Source organism: Doryrhamphus excisus, linkage group LG13 (genome assembly GCF_037039965.1).
Source record: "Doryrhamphus excisus strain RoL-2023G ecotype Guam linkage group LG13, RoL_Dexc_Guam_v1.1, whole genome shotgun sequence".
In the NCBI taxonomy this organism is placed as follows: domain Eukaryota; kingdom Metazoa; phylum Chordata; class Actinopteri; order Syngnathiformes; family Syngnathidae; genus Doryrhamphus; species Doryrhamphus excisus.
The window spans coordinates 14,676,290-14,692,769 of NC_136369.1; the positions used below are offsets into that span (position 1 = coordinate 14,676,290).

Genomic DNA, 16,480 nt, shown 5'->3' on the forward strand with positions numbered 1-16,480 from the left:
AAATATCCATATCCCCCCATCACACAGCTACGATACATTCATTACCATTCTACCCACCACAAACCACTTTATATCAGGCCCACTGGTGACAATTGGTCATGTTGAAGAGAAAATTAGCACTTTGGAAGATCAAATCCCAGCATAGCAGCCATTACTGTCAACTGAGCACGTTTGTTTCTTCTGACCTTTAAGACGGAAGAAAAAGAAGATAACAGGTCTTGCTTCAGCTTCTGGATGATTTACTTGAAGGGATCAAGATAAAGCAGTGAACGGGTCGCAGTGAAGATCTGTGGATGGATTCAGTATGGGGTTTGTGTTACACGCATTGCAGGGTGATATCCAAGAGCTGTAGAGCATACAGTAACGTTCTAATAAACACAATGCTCACTTTTGATTCATATTGACTGATATCCCTTCACCAACATCTTTATTATTGAAGTTATTGTAGTTAAAGTGGCTTACATGTACTGCATCATACTTGCTAAACCTACTTTTTATGTAGCTGTTGTTAGTCACGTCTCTGCTGTATATCCATTCACATAAAGTACAAAAAAATGTTAATGCAAATAACATTCACACATAATTACATCTGTTTATTGACACACACATGATGCAAATATTTGTCACATTATTCACATACACTCAAATTTTGAACATGTTTGTCCATTCACATATGAACATAATTTCAACATCTGTCTGTCCATTCACATACACACCTAATCAATACGTCTGGGAGTCCATCTTTGTGTCCCCATTCAATTACGGACATAAATATCTGTTTATTCACATACAGTATACACACAGTATAAATATTTTGTCAGTCCATTCACATTCATGCACTCAAAGTGGAAACATTTTTCTGTCATTTCACAATTTAAACATCAGTCAGTCTATTCACATACATACCGAATTCAAACATCTGTCAGTACATTTACCTGTACAGTGGAACTTCGTTTTTTTTAGTCGAATATTTATGTTGCAATATTGCCTTGGTTTGAGTCTTTTTCAGTTAAAGTCAGACCTTCTGCAAGGAATGTATGATGCTAACCAAGGTTCCACTGTACACAAAAAAAACAAAAACAACATCTGTTCATTCACACACACAAACACAAACAAACACAGGATATAAACAGATCTAATGTCAACAAAGTAATGTAAATGTCATCTGTCAATCCACTCACATAGGCACTATTTAACTTTTCTCTCTGTTCATATCTGTCCATTCACATACATACATACATACATACATACATACATACATACATACATACATACATACATACATACATACATACATACATACATACATACATACATACATACATACATACAGACAGACGTACATACGTACATACGTACATTCAAATTTAAACATCTTGCTGTCCATTCACATATACATGCTGTAAATATTTGTCTGTCAATATACACACAAAATGTAAACATCTCTTTATATACAGAATTAATGTAAACGTTCCTGCACGCTCACAGAAAGCCCTAATGTAACTCGTGAGGAAATAATTATTGTGTGTAATGAGCACAAAGACACATTAATTTATATGAAACATCTTCTGACGATGTTATAATCAGATGCCACAAGGACCACTAATCAAATAAGTGCAATAATTGCATATTGCTCTGTAGTGAAATCTACGACCTCACCAAGTCCTTAGATATTGAGCCACCGTGATGTGATCACATTCAGGCATCAAATAATAGCCTTTGCATTATTGTTTGGGAACTTCCAGTGCAATAAAGCTCATTTAATTGATCAGCATAACGACTGGAAGGATCAGATTGACGGAAAAGCTGTGCTGCTCATCTGTCAGGAAGTACTGACAACACAATCTCAGCTGCCCCGCCCACCTCACGCCAGGATTCTATTACCCGGGCAATGATAAAATCTCCTCCATGACACCGGCACCATCACCTCTGCACAAGATGCGAACCATAAATTCAATGTAGAGCTACCGCATAGTGTTTAATTGCTAATTCTTGATATATTACAGACAGCCATGGTTAATGATTTGTGCATGCTTCTAGAATTTCTGTGGACATAATTGAGACGTATATCCGGACTGAGGTTAGGTTTCAAATAATCCAATATATATATATATTATTAGGCTTGGACGATACTTTGTATGCCCCGGTATAGATTCTAACCATGATAAGATGAGTTGAGACAAGTGTATTTCATGATATGAGTGAAGATATGTATCTTTTTATACAAGACTCTGTTATTATCACATACTACAGTATTAATTGGCCCTGTACCCTAGAAACCGCCCATGAATGATACGGGAAAAGGCCGAAATGATACTGTGTCAAAGCCCAGGGCAGTGATACTGATAAAATATAGAGTTTAACAATGTCCAGTATCAGCCCCCGTAGCTGTCCACTCAGAGCGCGCTGCTCCGGTATCGTGCCCGTGAAACAACCAATCAGAGAACAGCGCACGAGCGTGAACACACAGCGTTTGTTTTGCTGCCGTCTGTGCTGTCAACATGTCACCGGTTGACACTTCTGGCGAAAGACAAATAGGGAAAATAGCAAACAGAATATTAGAAATGGAACGTTTTATCACCATTAATGAGGAGGACACTCTTGAAATGATGGAAAAAACTAAAAATAAAAAAGTCTGAAAACCAAGGGCGACCTCAAGCTTTTTTCTGAATGGCTCATCAACTGCAAGAATGAACGAAGACTGGTAGAAAGTATTCCCCCGCCTGAGTTAGACAAATACGTGTCTATGTTGATTTTATCAATCAGAAAAGAAAATGGGGACGAATACGATTCTGATTCTCTCAAATCAAAATTCAACTCTCTGGCACGTTAATGGAACTTTAATTGTCAGACATTGATAAGATAAGACTGTTGATAAAATATTATTGTTGAAATATTTTTGCAATTACTGTGTTTACACTGTTTAGATATAATACATGTAATAAACTGAACATTTTCTGGAAACAAAATGGTCTTTTGATTAAATAGTACGTGATAATAAGCTCATGATTAAATAGTATTTGATAATAAGATCATAACCTATAAGTACCAGCCACTGTGCGACTGGTGATCCAATGTGTATTGAATTTCTTTTTTGGGGAAATAGAAGGACATATGAATCAGGTTCTCTAACAAAATACACTACATCTCTCTGTGAAGCCAAATTGACAATAGCAAACCATAGCGATATCTCAGTTGAACACTGAGTGTGGTGGAAAACTCAACAACACTTCAACAAGGAAGGAATTTTGTAGAAGTGCATCTCTGCATCATTTTGGAGAAATAGTCTATTAAAGAGCACAACAAGTTATTCAAAGCTACTCGCGCTCCCACTGGATTCATCTCGTCTTCACTAAAGTCTTAATTGGCCTCAGAGATGTTGGTGCTGAGATTGCTATTGGAAATGAAGACGCTGAGTCAATTGTCATCACTGTCTCATGGCCGTTTCCATGGACGCTTTCATCAGACCCTGTGTAATGTAACACTCAATTAGCACATGCTAGCTGCAATCCCCTGGGTTCTTTTAGATGGGATGCATCCTTCCCCTGTCTAACCAGGTATTCTCTTTATTTGGTATGCTCGATCGAATTTCTTTACAAATAACACTTTTTCATCCTGTGTTATTAGAAGAGATTGATTTTTTTTTTCCTCGCCGCACAGAGGAAGTAAAACCATGGCCTTCGTGTCTACACTAATAAACTAAGCAGAGAAAAGCCACAAAGCAAATAAAAATACTCAAAGGGGACCTACTTTGCTTGTTTAGGGGGTTTATACTCTTATTTAAGTTTTGTGTGAAAGATATGTTTGAACTTTATCATCATATTTGGAGTACAAAGTAAGTTTTCTTATTTATAAATGGAATATTTTCATAGTTACACCATAGAAAACCTGTTTACGACTTTCTAAATGTGGTTTTTAGATGTCAACATAATAGGCAAACAGACATTCATTCATTTTCTACCGCTTATCCTCACGAGGGTGGCGGGGGTGCTGGAGCCTATCCCAGCTGTTTTCCGGGGAGAGGCGGGGTACACCCTGGACTGGTCGCCAGCCAATCACAGGGCACATATAGACAAACAACCATTCACACTCACATTCATACCTATGGACAATTTGGAGTCGCCAATTAACCTAGCATGTTTTTGGAATGTGGGAGGAAACCGGAGTACCCGGAGAAAACCCACGCATGCACGGGGAGAACATGCAAACTCCACACAGAGATGGCAGAGGGTGGGATCGAACTCGGGTATCTTAGCTGTGAGGCCTGCACGCTAACCACTCGATCGCCGTGCAGTGACAAACAGACATCCAAGTGAAATTCACATCTGTCATCATAGTTACCAGAGCCCTCTAGACATGAAATAACACCCCTATAGTCACCTTTACATTTGTATTATCCACTATAGTAGACAAAATAACACTAAATTAGCAATTTAAGACATAAATAAGACTTAAGCTGACGTGTCTCACTGTAAATGTGTTCCCAAGTGGACCTGGAAGAGAGGTGGACAGGAAGTGATGTTGGGAGTTTAGAGTGCAGTTTCCGCAACAGTATCCTGTGGTTTTATTAGGGGTTTTCAATTAGTGACGATGGTGAGATAATTCCAACCTACAATAAAAGCATGTGTTTCCGGCAATGAAGTCTAATTTTTTAGATGTTCTTACCGAACATTACAGTAACATTACTGACACCTAGTGACCAGTTTAGAATACGACATCTCATCAACATTTTTGAATGTGTCTTTTTAATGCCTTGTATTTGTATTTTAGTTAATTTTGCTATTTTTATGCTTGGAAATGCTTAATTCCGGCAAAACATTTGTAACATTTGCACTTATATTTAATATTAAAAATTTATTAATTAATGTACCGTATTTTCTGGACTATAAGTCGCTCCGGAGTATAAGTCCTAAAAGGCCAAAAATGCATATTTAGGTAGAAAAAAAACATACATAAGTCGCATTTTTTGCGGGTAATTTATTTTCCAAACTACTCGACCAAAACATACATTACGTCCTCTTCGAAGTTCTAACATGAATAAAAGAATAGAGAACAGGCTGAATAGGTGTAAGATATGCTAACACAATGGTTATTCAGCTACACTAAAAATAAACATGAACAGAAAAGGCGTTACTGTTTTTTCATTTATAAGTCACTCTGGAGTATAAGTCACAGGAATAGCCAACCTATGAATAAAAGTGTGACTTATAGTTTGGAAAATAGGATATTTTGGTAAAATCACAATAGAGTACTATATAAATACTGTATGATAACACAGTAGAAATGCATATGTTTTCATAGGATATAGGATATGCAAAAGGAAATGTGGATTTAAATAACACCGCATCAGGAGCAACTGGGGATTCCGTATCTTTCCCATGGATACTTCAGGACGGTCATGGCAAGACAGAGGATGGAACCAGAGACAACCAGCCCTGCCATCCTGCCAAATGAAAGAAGGATGGAAAATATTACAATACCTCTCATGAAGATGCACAAAAGGCATTTCCAACCTACTTTGCACCAGTATCTTAGTTTCTTATGAGTGTGTTATTGCAAGGCTACCATTGACACAACTACCATCAGTAGAGCAAAGTGTGTCTCCGCTACAAACAACACACATGCATGGGCATGTGCATGAACACACACACACACACACACATCGGGAGTCATGTGGGCTGTACTTCTAAGAGGAACGCAGAGACCTCGAGACAGTCTTTGTGGCAAATCATAAATAATTAATGACTGAGATTCACACATAGCTTTTGATGTAGGAGCCTCATAAATGGGGGGTATGATAGATTCTTGGGCCATAACTGAGTTGCGAAAGCCTGTTTTTTTTTTTTTTTCCTATCTGCGGGGTCAGAAGACGAGGACTGACATTTCTTCTCCGCTGATGATTTCCTGTGGGCATATCCCAGCTGTGTGGACACTTCCCCCCCAACGATGGCTTTATCGCGCCTGCTTAGACAGGGAAAAAAAGGGGGCATCAGAGGCGGCAAGTGTGAGGCTAAAGGGATAGTTTGGATTTTTTTGACATGACGCCCTCATAAGCGGTCAAGTCCGTCGACAGCGAGACTTGACTGAGTCGAGTTCTGGTCGGATTCGGTGCTGCGGAAAGTAGTTCCAGCGAGTTGCTGAGGACAGTTATGTAAATATTTGCCTACGAGAATGAAATGCCATTGGCTGTAATGTGGGAACCAAAGGCGGCTACGCTGAAGCAGCTTTAAGGTAAAGCAGATTACGTTCCTACACGCCGAAGGCCGAGGATGAGATGTTTTGAAGAGTTCTGCTGTTCCAGTGCTAATTTGTGGCGGCCATTAGCACCTTGTTATTGTCACCATTGTATTCCGGTTCATGAAGATATCCCTTCAATTTCTTGACTGTGAGGCCAACATGCCTACACTAGGTCACTGTGCAACCTGCATACAATCACGTTAATAAAAAATATTCTTGGTTGGAAATTCCCAAAAATGTCAATACCTAATGAACAACTGAACTTGAACTCACCAATGAAGTCGAAACTATAATCAGGATCAGAAATGGTTTTATTTATTAATTTAATTTAATTTAATTTAATTTAATTTAATTTAATTTAATTTAATTTAATTTAATTTAATTTAATTTAATTTAATTTAATTTAATTTAATTTAATTTAATTTAAATAAAAGCGATAAAGAGAAAACCAGCGGTCCAGACAGACAGGCCTCAAATACATCACTTTGAATTCCACTGATGTGATGTGAACCGACGCTCAAAAGTATCACATGACTCACTTGTTGCACTTAAGCAAAGTGAGGAGATGACGTTTGACAGCGTTATAAGCTAGCTTTCATTGCTGACAGTGCGGCAACAGGGTTGGAGTGTTAAACGTTGTCATTTGATTTGAACATTTTTTAAGAAAACAAGAAAATTGAAGCAGCCGAAATGAGTACCCTGCCAAAAAGCATTTGGCTACAGTCGTGCACATAATAAAGGCTCATCCTTATAAACAATTTAGCACTAGAACACCAACAATCGCATATTTTCTCAGCAGACTGCAGAGCAATCCAAGCTGGCAAGTTATCGCCTTTTAATAAACACTCAAAAAGCAAAAGATTTGTCCTGTGCACAAAAAAAGTCAGCCACAAAAAGGAAGATAACTGCACCAAAAATTATGGGACCGATTTAAAATTGTTTGTGACTTTATGGAGGGACACAGGGTTTTATCCAAACACACACATTACACCATGACAGTAATGACTAAAGTCCAAGTCATTAAGACAACAAAAATGCATTTTTCTCCTCTTTTTGATGCTTTCTATCTATTCCTCCTGCTTCACGCTCCTCCTTTTTCCTCTCTTGCTTATCGGGATGTCAGCGGCTGTGGAGGTAATGAGGATCAGTGTTGTTTTAAACATGAAATGGTGATGGAAAGAAGGAAAGGGATGGAGATCAATAAGAGCCATTACCTCTTCTCTCTAATGATGCAGCCACCCCCCCGCCCCCCCCCCTTCCTTCTTCCTCACCCCGTTGTCTCAGCCCATTTCTACCCACTATCCGATATCGGAAGGGAGTGGGTTATGAATTATCGAATCCCAAGGGCGATGGGCCTCGCCGCCAATTACCCGGTGAAAAATGACCCTTTCTTGGACATGTGTGTATGTATAACTTAAAATGTGTGTGTGTGTTTGGCGGGTGGAGAGGTGGACCAGCTGGTGTACTCATCGACAGCAAGAACATGTTTTTCTTACACACAGATACACATTTGTATACTTATATAGGGTAATAAATATTCCCTGTTAGATCAATACACATATTTCACATATTAATAACTTTGGAGATGTTGAAAACAATTCATAATTGACTGTACCTTTGGCTTCTGTAGCTTTGTCAAACAGCCCAACACCGGAGTAATGACAGGTCCTGTATTGATATTTTAGCTGCACGGTAGTCGAGTGGTTAGCTTGTAGGCCTCACAGCTAGGAGACCGGAGTTCAATCCCACCATTCCATTTGCATGATCTCCCTGTGCTTGAGTGGGTTTTCACCGTTTTCTCCCACATTCCAAAAACATGCTAGGTTAATTAGCGACTCCAAATTGTCCATAGGTATGAATGTGAGTGTGAATGGTTGTTTGTCTATATGTGCCCTGTGATTGGCTGGAGACCAGTCCAGGGTGTACACTACCTCTTGCCCGAAGACAGCTGGGATAGGCTCCAGCAACCCCGCGACCCTCGTGAGGATAAGCGGTAGAAAATGAATGAATGAATGAATGAATCTGACAGGGAGTCAAACCTGACTTCTGTATATATATATGTATATATACATATATATATATATATATATGTGTGTGTGTGTGACCCCATAGTTAAAGGGTACAACGGGTGCGATTAGGTAAAAGATGCAAGGCCAAGAAGTGGAAAAATACAGTGATGCCAGTGCAGCTGACAACAGGAGGACATTAAGACGATGTTGCTTCAACAGAGCAACAGGTGGCCAACGTTCTGCAATCAAAGTGGGTGGATGTGGATGTCAACAACATTGATACAAGCATTGCAGGAATAAACAACACCTCATGTGTCATCATCGTGAAGTTCACCAATGGGAGAAAAAAAATAACATAAATTGCTGCGGTAGAGAAGCAAGCTGAAAGCACTGCTGACATCATGCATACATTTTCTATATGCTGGAGCCTATCCCAGCTGTCTTTGGGCACTCACATTCATACCTATGAACAATTTGGAGTCGCCAATTAACCTAGCATGTTTTTGGAATGTGGGAGGAAACCGGAGTACCCGGAGAAAACCCATGCATGCACGGGGAGAACACACAGAAACGCCACACAGAGATTCCTGAGTAGGGAATCAAACCCGAGTCTCCTAGCTGTGTGGCCTAACCACTCGTTCACCGTGCAAAAACTGAAAATAGTGAAAATATTGATGTATGATAGTGATGGCCTACTAGTTAGCATGTTGGCTTCAATCGGGAAATCTGTGTGGAGTTCGCATACTCTCCCTGTGTGTGGATGCTCTGGATTCCTCCCACATCCCTAAAACGTTCATGTTCGGGTAATTATCCGTAGGTGTAAATATGAGTGTGAATGGTTTGTTTGTCTATATGAGCTCTGTGATTGGTGTACAACGCCTCTCACCTGAAGTCAGTTGGGACAAACTCCAACTTACTGGCAAACCTAATGAAGACAAGCAATGCGGATAATGGATGAATGGATGGCTAGTGATGCATTCAAGGACATGAAGGGAATACTTCAAATTATCATTTTCTTCAGTCAGAGCAGCCCGAGCAGTTCATTATCAAGGTGTCATCCTGATGTTAGCTCCAACCATCTCGGTCCATGGCTACTCAGCTCTTCAAGTAGGATGTTTCATTTACCATCAACTCTTCACACACGTTCAATGGAGTTATTTACCGTCTCAAGTGCATCACTCCTGTCCATTTATCTGCTTCTGTGTGGGATGGAGCCACTGTAGGTGCTGATATACACTTATTGAATTACACTGATGGAACATCAATTACAGACCTTGGTGCCAGAGAAAAAGCCTTAACTAAGCTCCTCATATCACATTACAGTCTGTGTGGCTCTGATGGCGGCCCTAAATAAAATCAAATATCGAGTGTTTTGCTGTATTGTTCTAGTGATGGCTCTTAGTTACTTCCGCACAAATGTAAACCATGATGGATTGTGTTGCTACCGACTTCATCATGCTCAGACAGTTTTGTGAGGAAGAGGGATATTTTTATTGATAAGAGACACTATGAACATAAGCTAAATATAACATAATATCAATAGAAATTTGGCATGTACTGGAAGCCAAAAGAGGCTTATATACTTGATTTTTACACAACCATGTCTGACTGTTTTTGTGATGGAAAATAGTTCAAAAGTGTGACAATAACCATAAAAATGCAGAAAAGTTGTAGAAAAATCTCCGTCCTGGCTGCTCAGTACAATATGCCTAGTGGCATGGTGACAATAAATCAATAATGGAATACATGCCACACAGTAAGATGTATTTAGTCTTCACCAGGGGTGTATTTAGTCATTAGGTAGTCATTATTGCGGTCCCCTGTATCCTTTTTTTAATTTTAATTGTTAGAAAATGTAGGGCTGCACGGCGGACGAGTGGTTAGCGCACAGACCTCACAGCGAGAGACCAGGGTTCAATTCCACCCTCGGCCATCTCTGTGTGGAGTTTGCATGCGTGGGTTTTCTCCGGGTACTCCGGTTTCCTCCCACATTCCAAAAACAAGCTAGGTTAATTGGCGACTCCAAATTGTCCATAGGTATGAATGTGAGTGTGAATGGTTGTTTGTCTATATGTGCCCTGCTGGAAAGAATTTCTCGCTATACAGTTAATGCAGGTGACCAGAAAGTTACTTTGCAAAACAAGTTACAACACAAGACAGCGTATGTTTGGAGAGCAGGTGAAGTCTGAGGTACAATCTGGCACCAAATGCGTCTTTGAGCCAGGTGAGTAATTGCTTGCAGGTCGGCACTGGAGGCTCGACCTGCAGTACATTGCAACAAACAGCAGACAGGCGGCAGCACGGCGACAGACATTCCGGAATAGATTACGTCTTGTCAATGGTAAATTGTATACATTGTTTAGGGTCTGCTTATCAATAACTGCAATCACACTAATGCAGCTCCATTTTCCTCAGTTCAAATGTCTCCAAGAATATTCCATAAAGACATGATAAGCCACATTAGAGTCAATGCCATTTTCTTGGTAGGAGGCTTTAACTAGACTGCATTAGATTAAGGTGCTTTTTATCTAAATGTCCACGCTGAATGGCAAGCTCTTTGAGACGAGGCTTGATTCTACTTTGTGGGCGTGCCTGACAATAATTCAAACTGGACAATAATGCACAGTCCTCCTCGAGGATGTACAATAAATACTAGATATTGTGTGAGTGTGCATCATGAGCACAATGACTCTGTACAGGAAATGTTGCTATAAATAATTTGAAAATAGTGACGTATAATAATGCCTGTTTACATAATGTTCATATGAGCATGATGACTCACACTTAACTGTATCCAAGGAGTGACACAATATATGCACTATGACGTTGGCATTTTATATTAGCTATCTAATCACTCATGTAATGCACCACAGTGGTGCTTATTAAATCCTACCCCTCCATCTGGTACTTTTACAATCAGTAACTGTTACATTTGTTCACTTCCTGCTTTCCTAATATAGTTTAAGGTGTTTTATTTTTTTAATTTAAAATTTTTTAAATTTTTAAATTTTTAAATTTTTAAATTTTTAAATTTTTAAATTTTTAAATTTTTAAATTTTTAAATTTTTAAATTTTTAAATTTTTAAATTTTTTGTCACATAGTTCTCCACATGCTAACATGCTAATGTTGGCATGCTAACAGCAAGTGCAGACCAATAGTGTCTGCCTACGACAATGGCTAAAAATGCTACTATGCTAATTTTAGCATGCTGACACCTAGCATGATTATGCTAAGTCTTCATTTTTGAACAGTTAGCATTCACATTTTTTGTGCCGAAAATGTTCCTGGATCCAGACGGTGATCCGTATCATCCCCAAAATTGCATCAGTTCTTCCATATCCTATTTTTAACAATTCCTGAAATTTACACATTACAAAATTTCACAAGCCATGGCTCAAAGTTTCACAAGCCATCCATGCTCGATAGAGCTTGACGGCAGCCCTGACCTCTGGCGTCCACCATTGGGTTTGAGGCTCTACCCCCACGACTGGCACCGACAACCTTGCGGCTGCAGCTCAGAACAACAGAATGGCGTCACAGAATATGACCCATTCGGACTCAATGTCCCGGTCCTCCCTTGGGGTGCAGGCAAAGCTCTGCCGGAGGTGAGAGTTGACGGACATGCGGACATAGGTCTGGTGATGCGACTAGAAAGTCGATCCTACATTTGCCACCCCTCCACCACGATAAGGTACTGGTTCACTGAGGATTGGAATGGCTAATGTTTGGAATATGTAATGACTACGCTCCTGATTCTGCGTCCTGGGGTCATGATCATGCCGAGACGTGACAAGAAACCACTGTCAATATGATGCACTGTACACTCTCCATAGCAATAAATATATACGGTTAAATGTTAAACACCTCTCTGACATCTAACATACAGTATATGGCACAATTATTATTATTATAGCTGGCTTTTTCATGCATGAATGTATGTAGGGAGGGGGAAGAGGAAGGGATAAAAAAATTCAATTAATTAATAAACAAAAATAAAAGAATAAAGGAAGTGGAAGTGAAAAACACTGTAGTTGGGATAGCAGTGACAATTGGGAATTCGTAAGACTCAAGTGCTTATTTAATTTGAGGTATTTTAAAGAATATTTTTCTTTTTTTCTCTCACATACTTTTATTTTTCAATCTAGTTGAAAAAATCCACCAGTTCAATTTAGTTGGAGTGGTTTCTTTCTTTCTTTTGTACTCGACGATGTACGATAATGAACTGGTTGCTGTTGGCACGTGGTTGGGTGCCTCAAGCTGGGTGAGGGTGGTTGGATGTGGGGTTTTTATTCTGTGTAGACAAGGAATAATATATGTTTTTTTTTGGGATGAGGTTGGAATTTGGGTGTTTAGTGGGGTGGGACTAGATAAGTCTTGACTTCTTCCCACTCCCTTTTGAACATGTGTACATTTATATATACATAGGTATTATTATTTGTATTGATTTTGGTTGGTTTGTTGTGCTTTGGATGTTTTTCATTGAATGAGTAGATGAGTAGGTGCCCTGAATGAACATGTTTGGCTGTGGCAATGGGCTAAAAGTCTGCCGTCTTGTGGCCATGCCAGGAAGTGCACTTACAGAAGCGGACCATCGCACACGTCTTTAAATAACAGATCCAAGGTGAGTTAATAATGATTAATAATCAATGTAAAGAACTTTTCTTCTAATTTGTAGTGGTCCCCTTATGGTGATCATGGAACAGATCTGGAGTAGACCTCCAGAGGTGTTCTTTGGCAGACAACCTGTTCACTACAGAGGACTGTAAGCCTCTGTCCTCCTCCCCTCCTCTTCATCCCAACCCCTCTCTCCCTTTCTCTCTCTGCTCTCAGACAGGGGCGGTCGTTCTCAGTCTGCGCACATCTTCCACTTGGCCAGCATCGCTTGGAGTCCACAGACACGGCTCTGATTGAGCCTCCTCATCGTCCTCCGTCCTCACTCAGGAGCCGAGGTTTCAGCGCTTCCACCCACGCCTTGCAAGAGTTACTCCATCATGCACACAACAATTGGACGACTGTGTCACATTGCAAAGCTCCACTTTTGCAAAGAAGTGATTATATTTTGAAAACATTTTAAAGGAGTCTGGTGTAAAAGTTAAAGACATCCAGGAGATCTTTCACTGCACCGGGAAGTCGTTGAAGTGATTTCTTTTGAGGATTTATAACTTTTTTTTTTTTTTTTTTTTTTTGGTGTGGAGCTTCTCCGCGGTGTGTGGTGGTGCAGCGGTGGAATCCTCTGAGCGTAGCCGGGAGGAGTGCGCGCTACGCCGGGGAACAGGCTGACCCACAGGACCGCACCTACGGAGGCAAGGTAGATTTACTTGGACTTATTATTCGACTTATTTCCTCCCCTGTTTGCGATTTAAATGCACTTCTGCTTGCACGTTTCCTCATTCCAATTAATTGTCACAATTTTATAACCAGTAATTCAATAATTAATAGTCGTAATGCAGTCCACTCTGAGTCATTATAGCAGAAACTCACATTTCATGCAGACTTTCATTAGGTTGCGCAATGCAACTTTTGAGTCATTACTCCAAAAGTTAGGAAATGATGCCCATATTTCTAATTAAGCAATACTCTTTTTTTCCACTACAGTTGCAAAGAAACAATACATTTATATTGGCATATTAATCACTTGCATTATGCATGTACATAATACAACAGGTGTAGCAAAAAATGTGCTTTAATAAAGATACAGTTAATTTGCAGTAATAATTTGCAATAATATGCATTAAAAACTACCAATATGCATTTATCATAGTGTCATATACAGTATGTGTATAGTTTGCATATGGAGTAAAGTGTGCTGCATACTAAGTAGATGCTCAAACACATACAAAACTAGCTTCCCACTAATAATATATTTAAGATGCAGCCTACTGTATGTCTTCATACAATATAATGTATATACAGTGTTTTATAGCTATAGTTTGCATGTGGTGTAGAAGTACACAGCATCCTACTGAGGGTCAAAATATTAAAAACATCTCATATTATGCAAAGACCCACATCATCATCAGAGGTGATCATTATTCTGTGATACAATGCTTGTATTAGATGCTGCAAGTATATTTAATTATTATTATTATTGTGTTTTGGGTCAAGTGTATGACCCCAACATGTTATATAGCACAACCTTCCGGGCCGATCCACCTGTCGTCGGTACCTTAGTACAATGTGGGAGAGGACAGTCACGCTAACATGCTCACCAAGACAATCCGTGTCCATCTCTGATGCCCTCCCAGCCTTTGCTTGTAAGCTTTCTATAATCCACCATTTGTGATTGAATTACCCGCCCCTTTAAATTGAATGAAATGTTGTAGTAGCATGCAGCCCTGGGGGCTTGTTCTGGAATATTATTTTCACGCCTTAAAGAGAACAAAAAAGGAGGACAAAAACAATTGGCTTTTTATTTGGATTGTCCAGACGTGGAAGTGACAGCCGGATGTTGTGTCATGTGTCTTATACAGGTTATGACGGAGCGGAGCTGAACATGGAGCTTTTCTGGATTTTGTTGTTTTCTAGCATCTATCCGCTTGTTCGCTGCCAAGGGGTTTACGGTAAGAATGACATGTTTTTTTTTTTTATATTAATCTTCAGTACATCAGTGCATCGGTTTGGGCTGACTGAGCTTCAACTGCTTGAGCTAGTTGTTGTTTATCGCTTTAATTAAAGCTTTGTTATATGCTGTAATGATTGCTTCTGGGAGATCAGCAGAGTATCAACACATTTCAGAAAAAAAGTGTACAGTGGAACCATTAATTCTTCCCTCTATAAGATACACAGTAGTGGTAGTAGAAATACAGGTCATCTATTCTATAGAGTCGTTATATTGTTATATAAGTTATATTGGAACATAACTTGGATGACGTTGGCTATTGTAATAAAGCAATAAAGCAGTTAGAAGGCTTGTTTTTCTTAAGTAATATTTGGACATCAAGTTGTATGCAAGTGTAAAAGTAAGTTAACCACGGTGCATTAGAGAATATAACTTGAATGAGAGGGAGCTTAAACTATGGTAAAATAAATAACAGTTGAAAAAGTTATTAGTTTTTCTTAAGTCATATTTTGCCCCCCCCCCCCCAAAAAAATATAACACCACCACCGACTAGCATATGTCACTAAAAGTGCTTTCAGAGAACAAAAAAACAACCATATTCTTCACAATTTTGTGTTAAAACTGATGTATTGTTTGGCTCGCTGGGGGTGAGGGGGTGGGCTTAATGGCTGTCACTCATTCCCATGCCCGCTGTGTGCGTGCATGTGCACAAACGCACAGTTTCAGAGACGCTATCGACAATTAGCAGTCATGGTAGGGCGGCATATACGATAATAAGGTCCATCGCTAGTGTCTAACCGTCCATGACAGACAGCAGCTTTAACCTCTGTGTGACCTTTGGGGTGTTTGACTTGAAAGGTTCCATTGTATCATTAAATGTACATAAAGCAGAATACTGTATAGGTGTGATCAAGACTTCCTTTTTGGTTATTTTAATATACACTATGTCCTAATGTACTGGTGATTGGTGGGTGGAGTCATGTAGTCATGTAGTCATGTAGTCATGTAGTATTTACCTGAACAGTAAACATGATGAGAGCAGTAAGTTGATGTGAATCCAAGGCGCTGTTATTGTACCCCTGATGTTTGACGTATAAACTGGAGTTAAATACCTGATCACTATGTATCGACATTGACTCCGTACTGCAGTGGTGTGATACATGGGCTGACTTTTCGGCTCTGTCACTTTGGGTCCACCCGATTCGTAGCTTTGTCAGCCGTGGAGAACAAGATCTGTTTAGTCACGATGTTGTCATGATCCATAGCGGGGAGAAGCGCTGACAATCTGTTGTTTACTAAAGCAATGAAGAAGAAGCCATAAACATACTTCAGTAGTCTTGGACCGCTGCCCAATAGCAGTCGCTGTCTAATATCGGACCGTCTTGTGATCTTTCACTCTTGGTATCTCCAGTACTTTGTTCATGTGTTGTGATTGGTCGAAAACTTGGGCTACCTCTTGTGGTATAACATTACAAATGAATAAGGCTCTAGTTATGACATAATACCCTGAAAACATTTGAAAGAATTATATAGTTTAATTGGGAATTGATACTTCTACGGAAGATACCAATATGCCTCTTATGCAAAATGAATAGGGATCTTGCTTTGCCTTAGACAAGCTACATTCATTTTCTACCTACTATTTTCTACTGCTTATCCTCATGAGGGTCACAG

The 16,480-nt window shown here is 39.6% G+C and overlaps 1 protein-coding gene across 4 annotated transcripts in view; it reads left to right on the forward strand.

Moving 5' to 3' along the window:
• The first annotated feature begins 13,094 nt into the window (after positions 1 to 13,094).
• mdga1 (MAM domain containing glycosylphosphatidylinositol anchor 1) overlaps positions 13,095 to 16,480 on the forward strand; it is a 180,016-nt gene continuing 176,630 nt past the window's right edge. For 3 of the 4 annotated variants that reach the window (XM_058089735.2, XM_058089733.2, XM_058089736.2), the window contains exons 1-2: positions 13,095 to 13,555; positions 14,718 to 14,807. In XM_058089735.2, coding sequence (XP_057945718.2) covers positions 14,741 to 14,807 — 67 coding nt within the window. In that variant the 5' untranslated portion in view covers positions 13,095 to 13,555; positions 14,718 to 14,740. The remainder of the gene's footprint in view (positions 13,556 to 14,717; positions 14,808 to 16,480) is intronic. The other variant, XM_058089734.2, reaches the window with a different exon arrangement.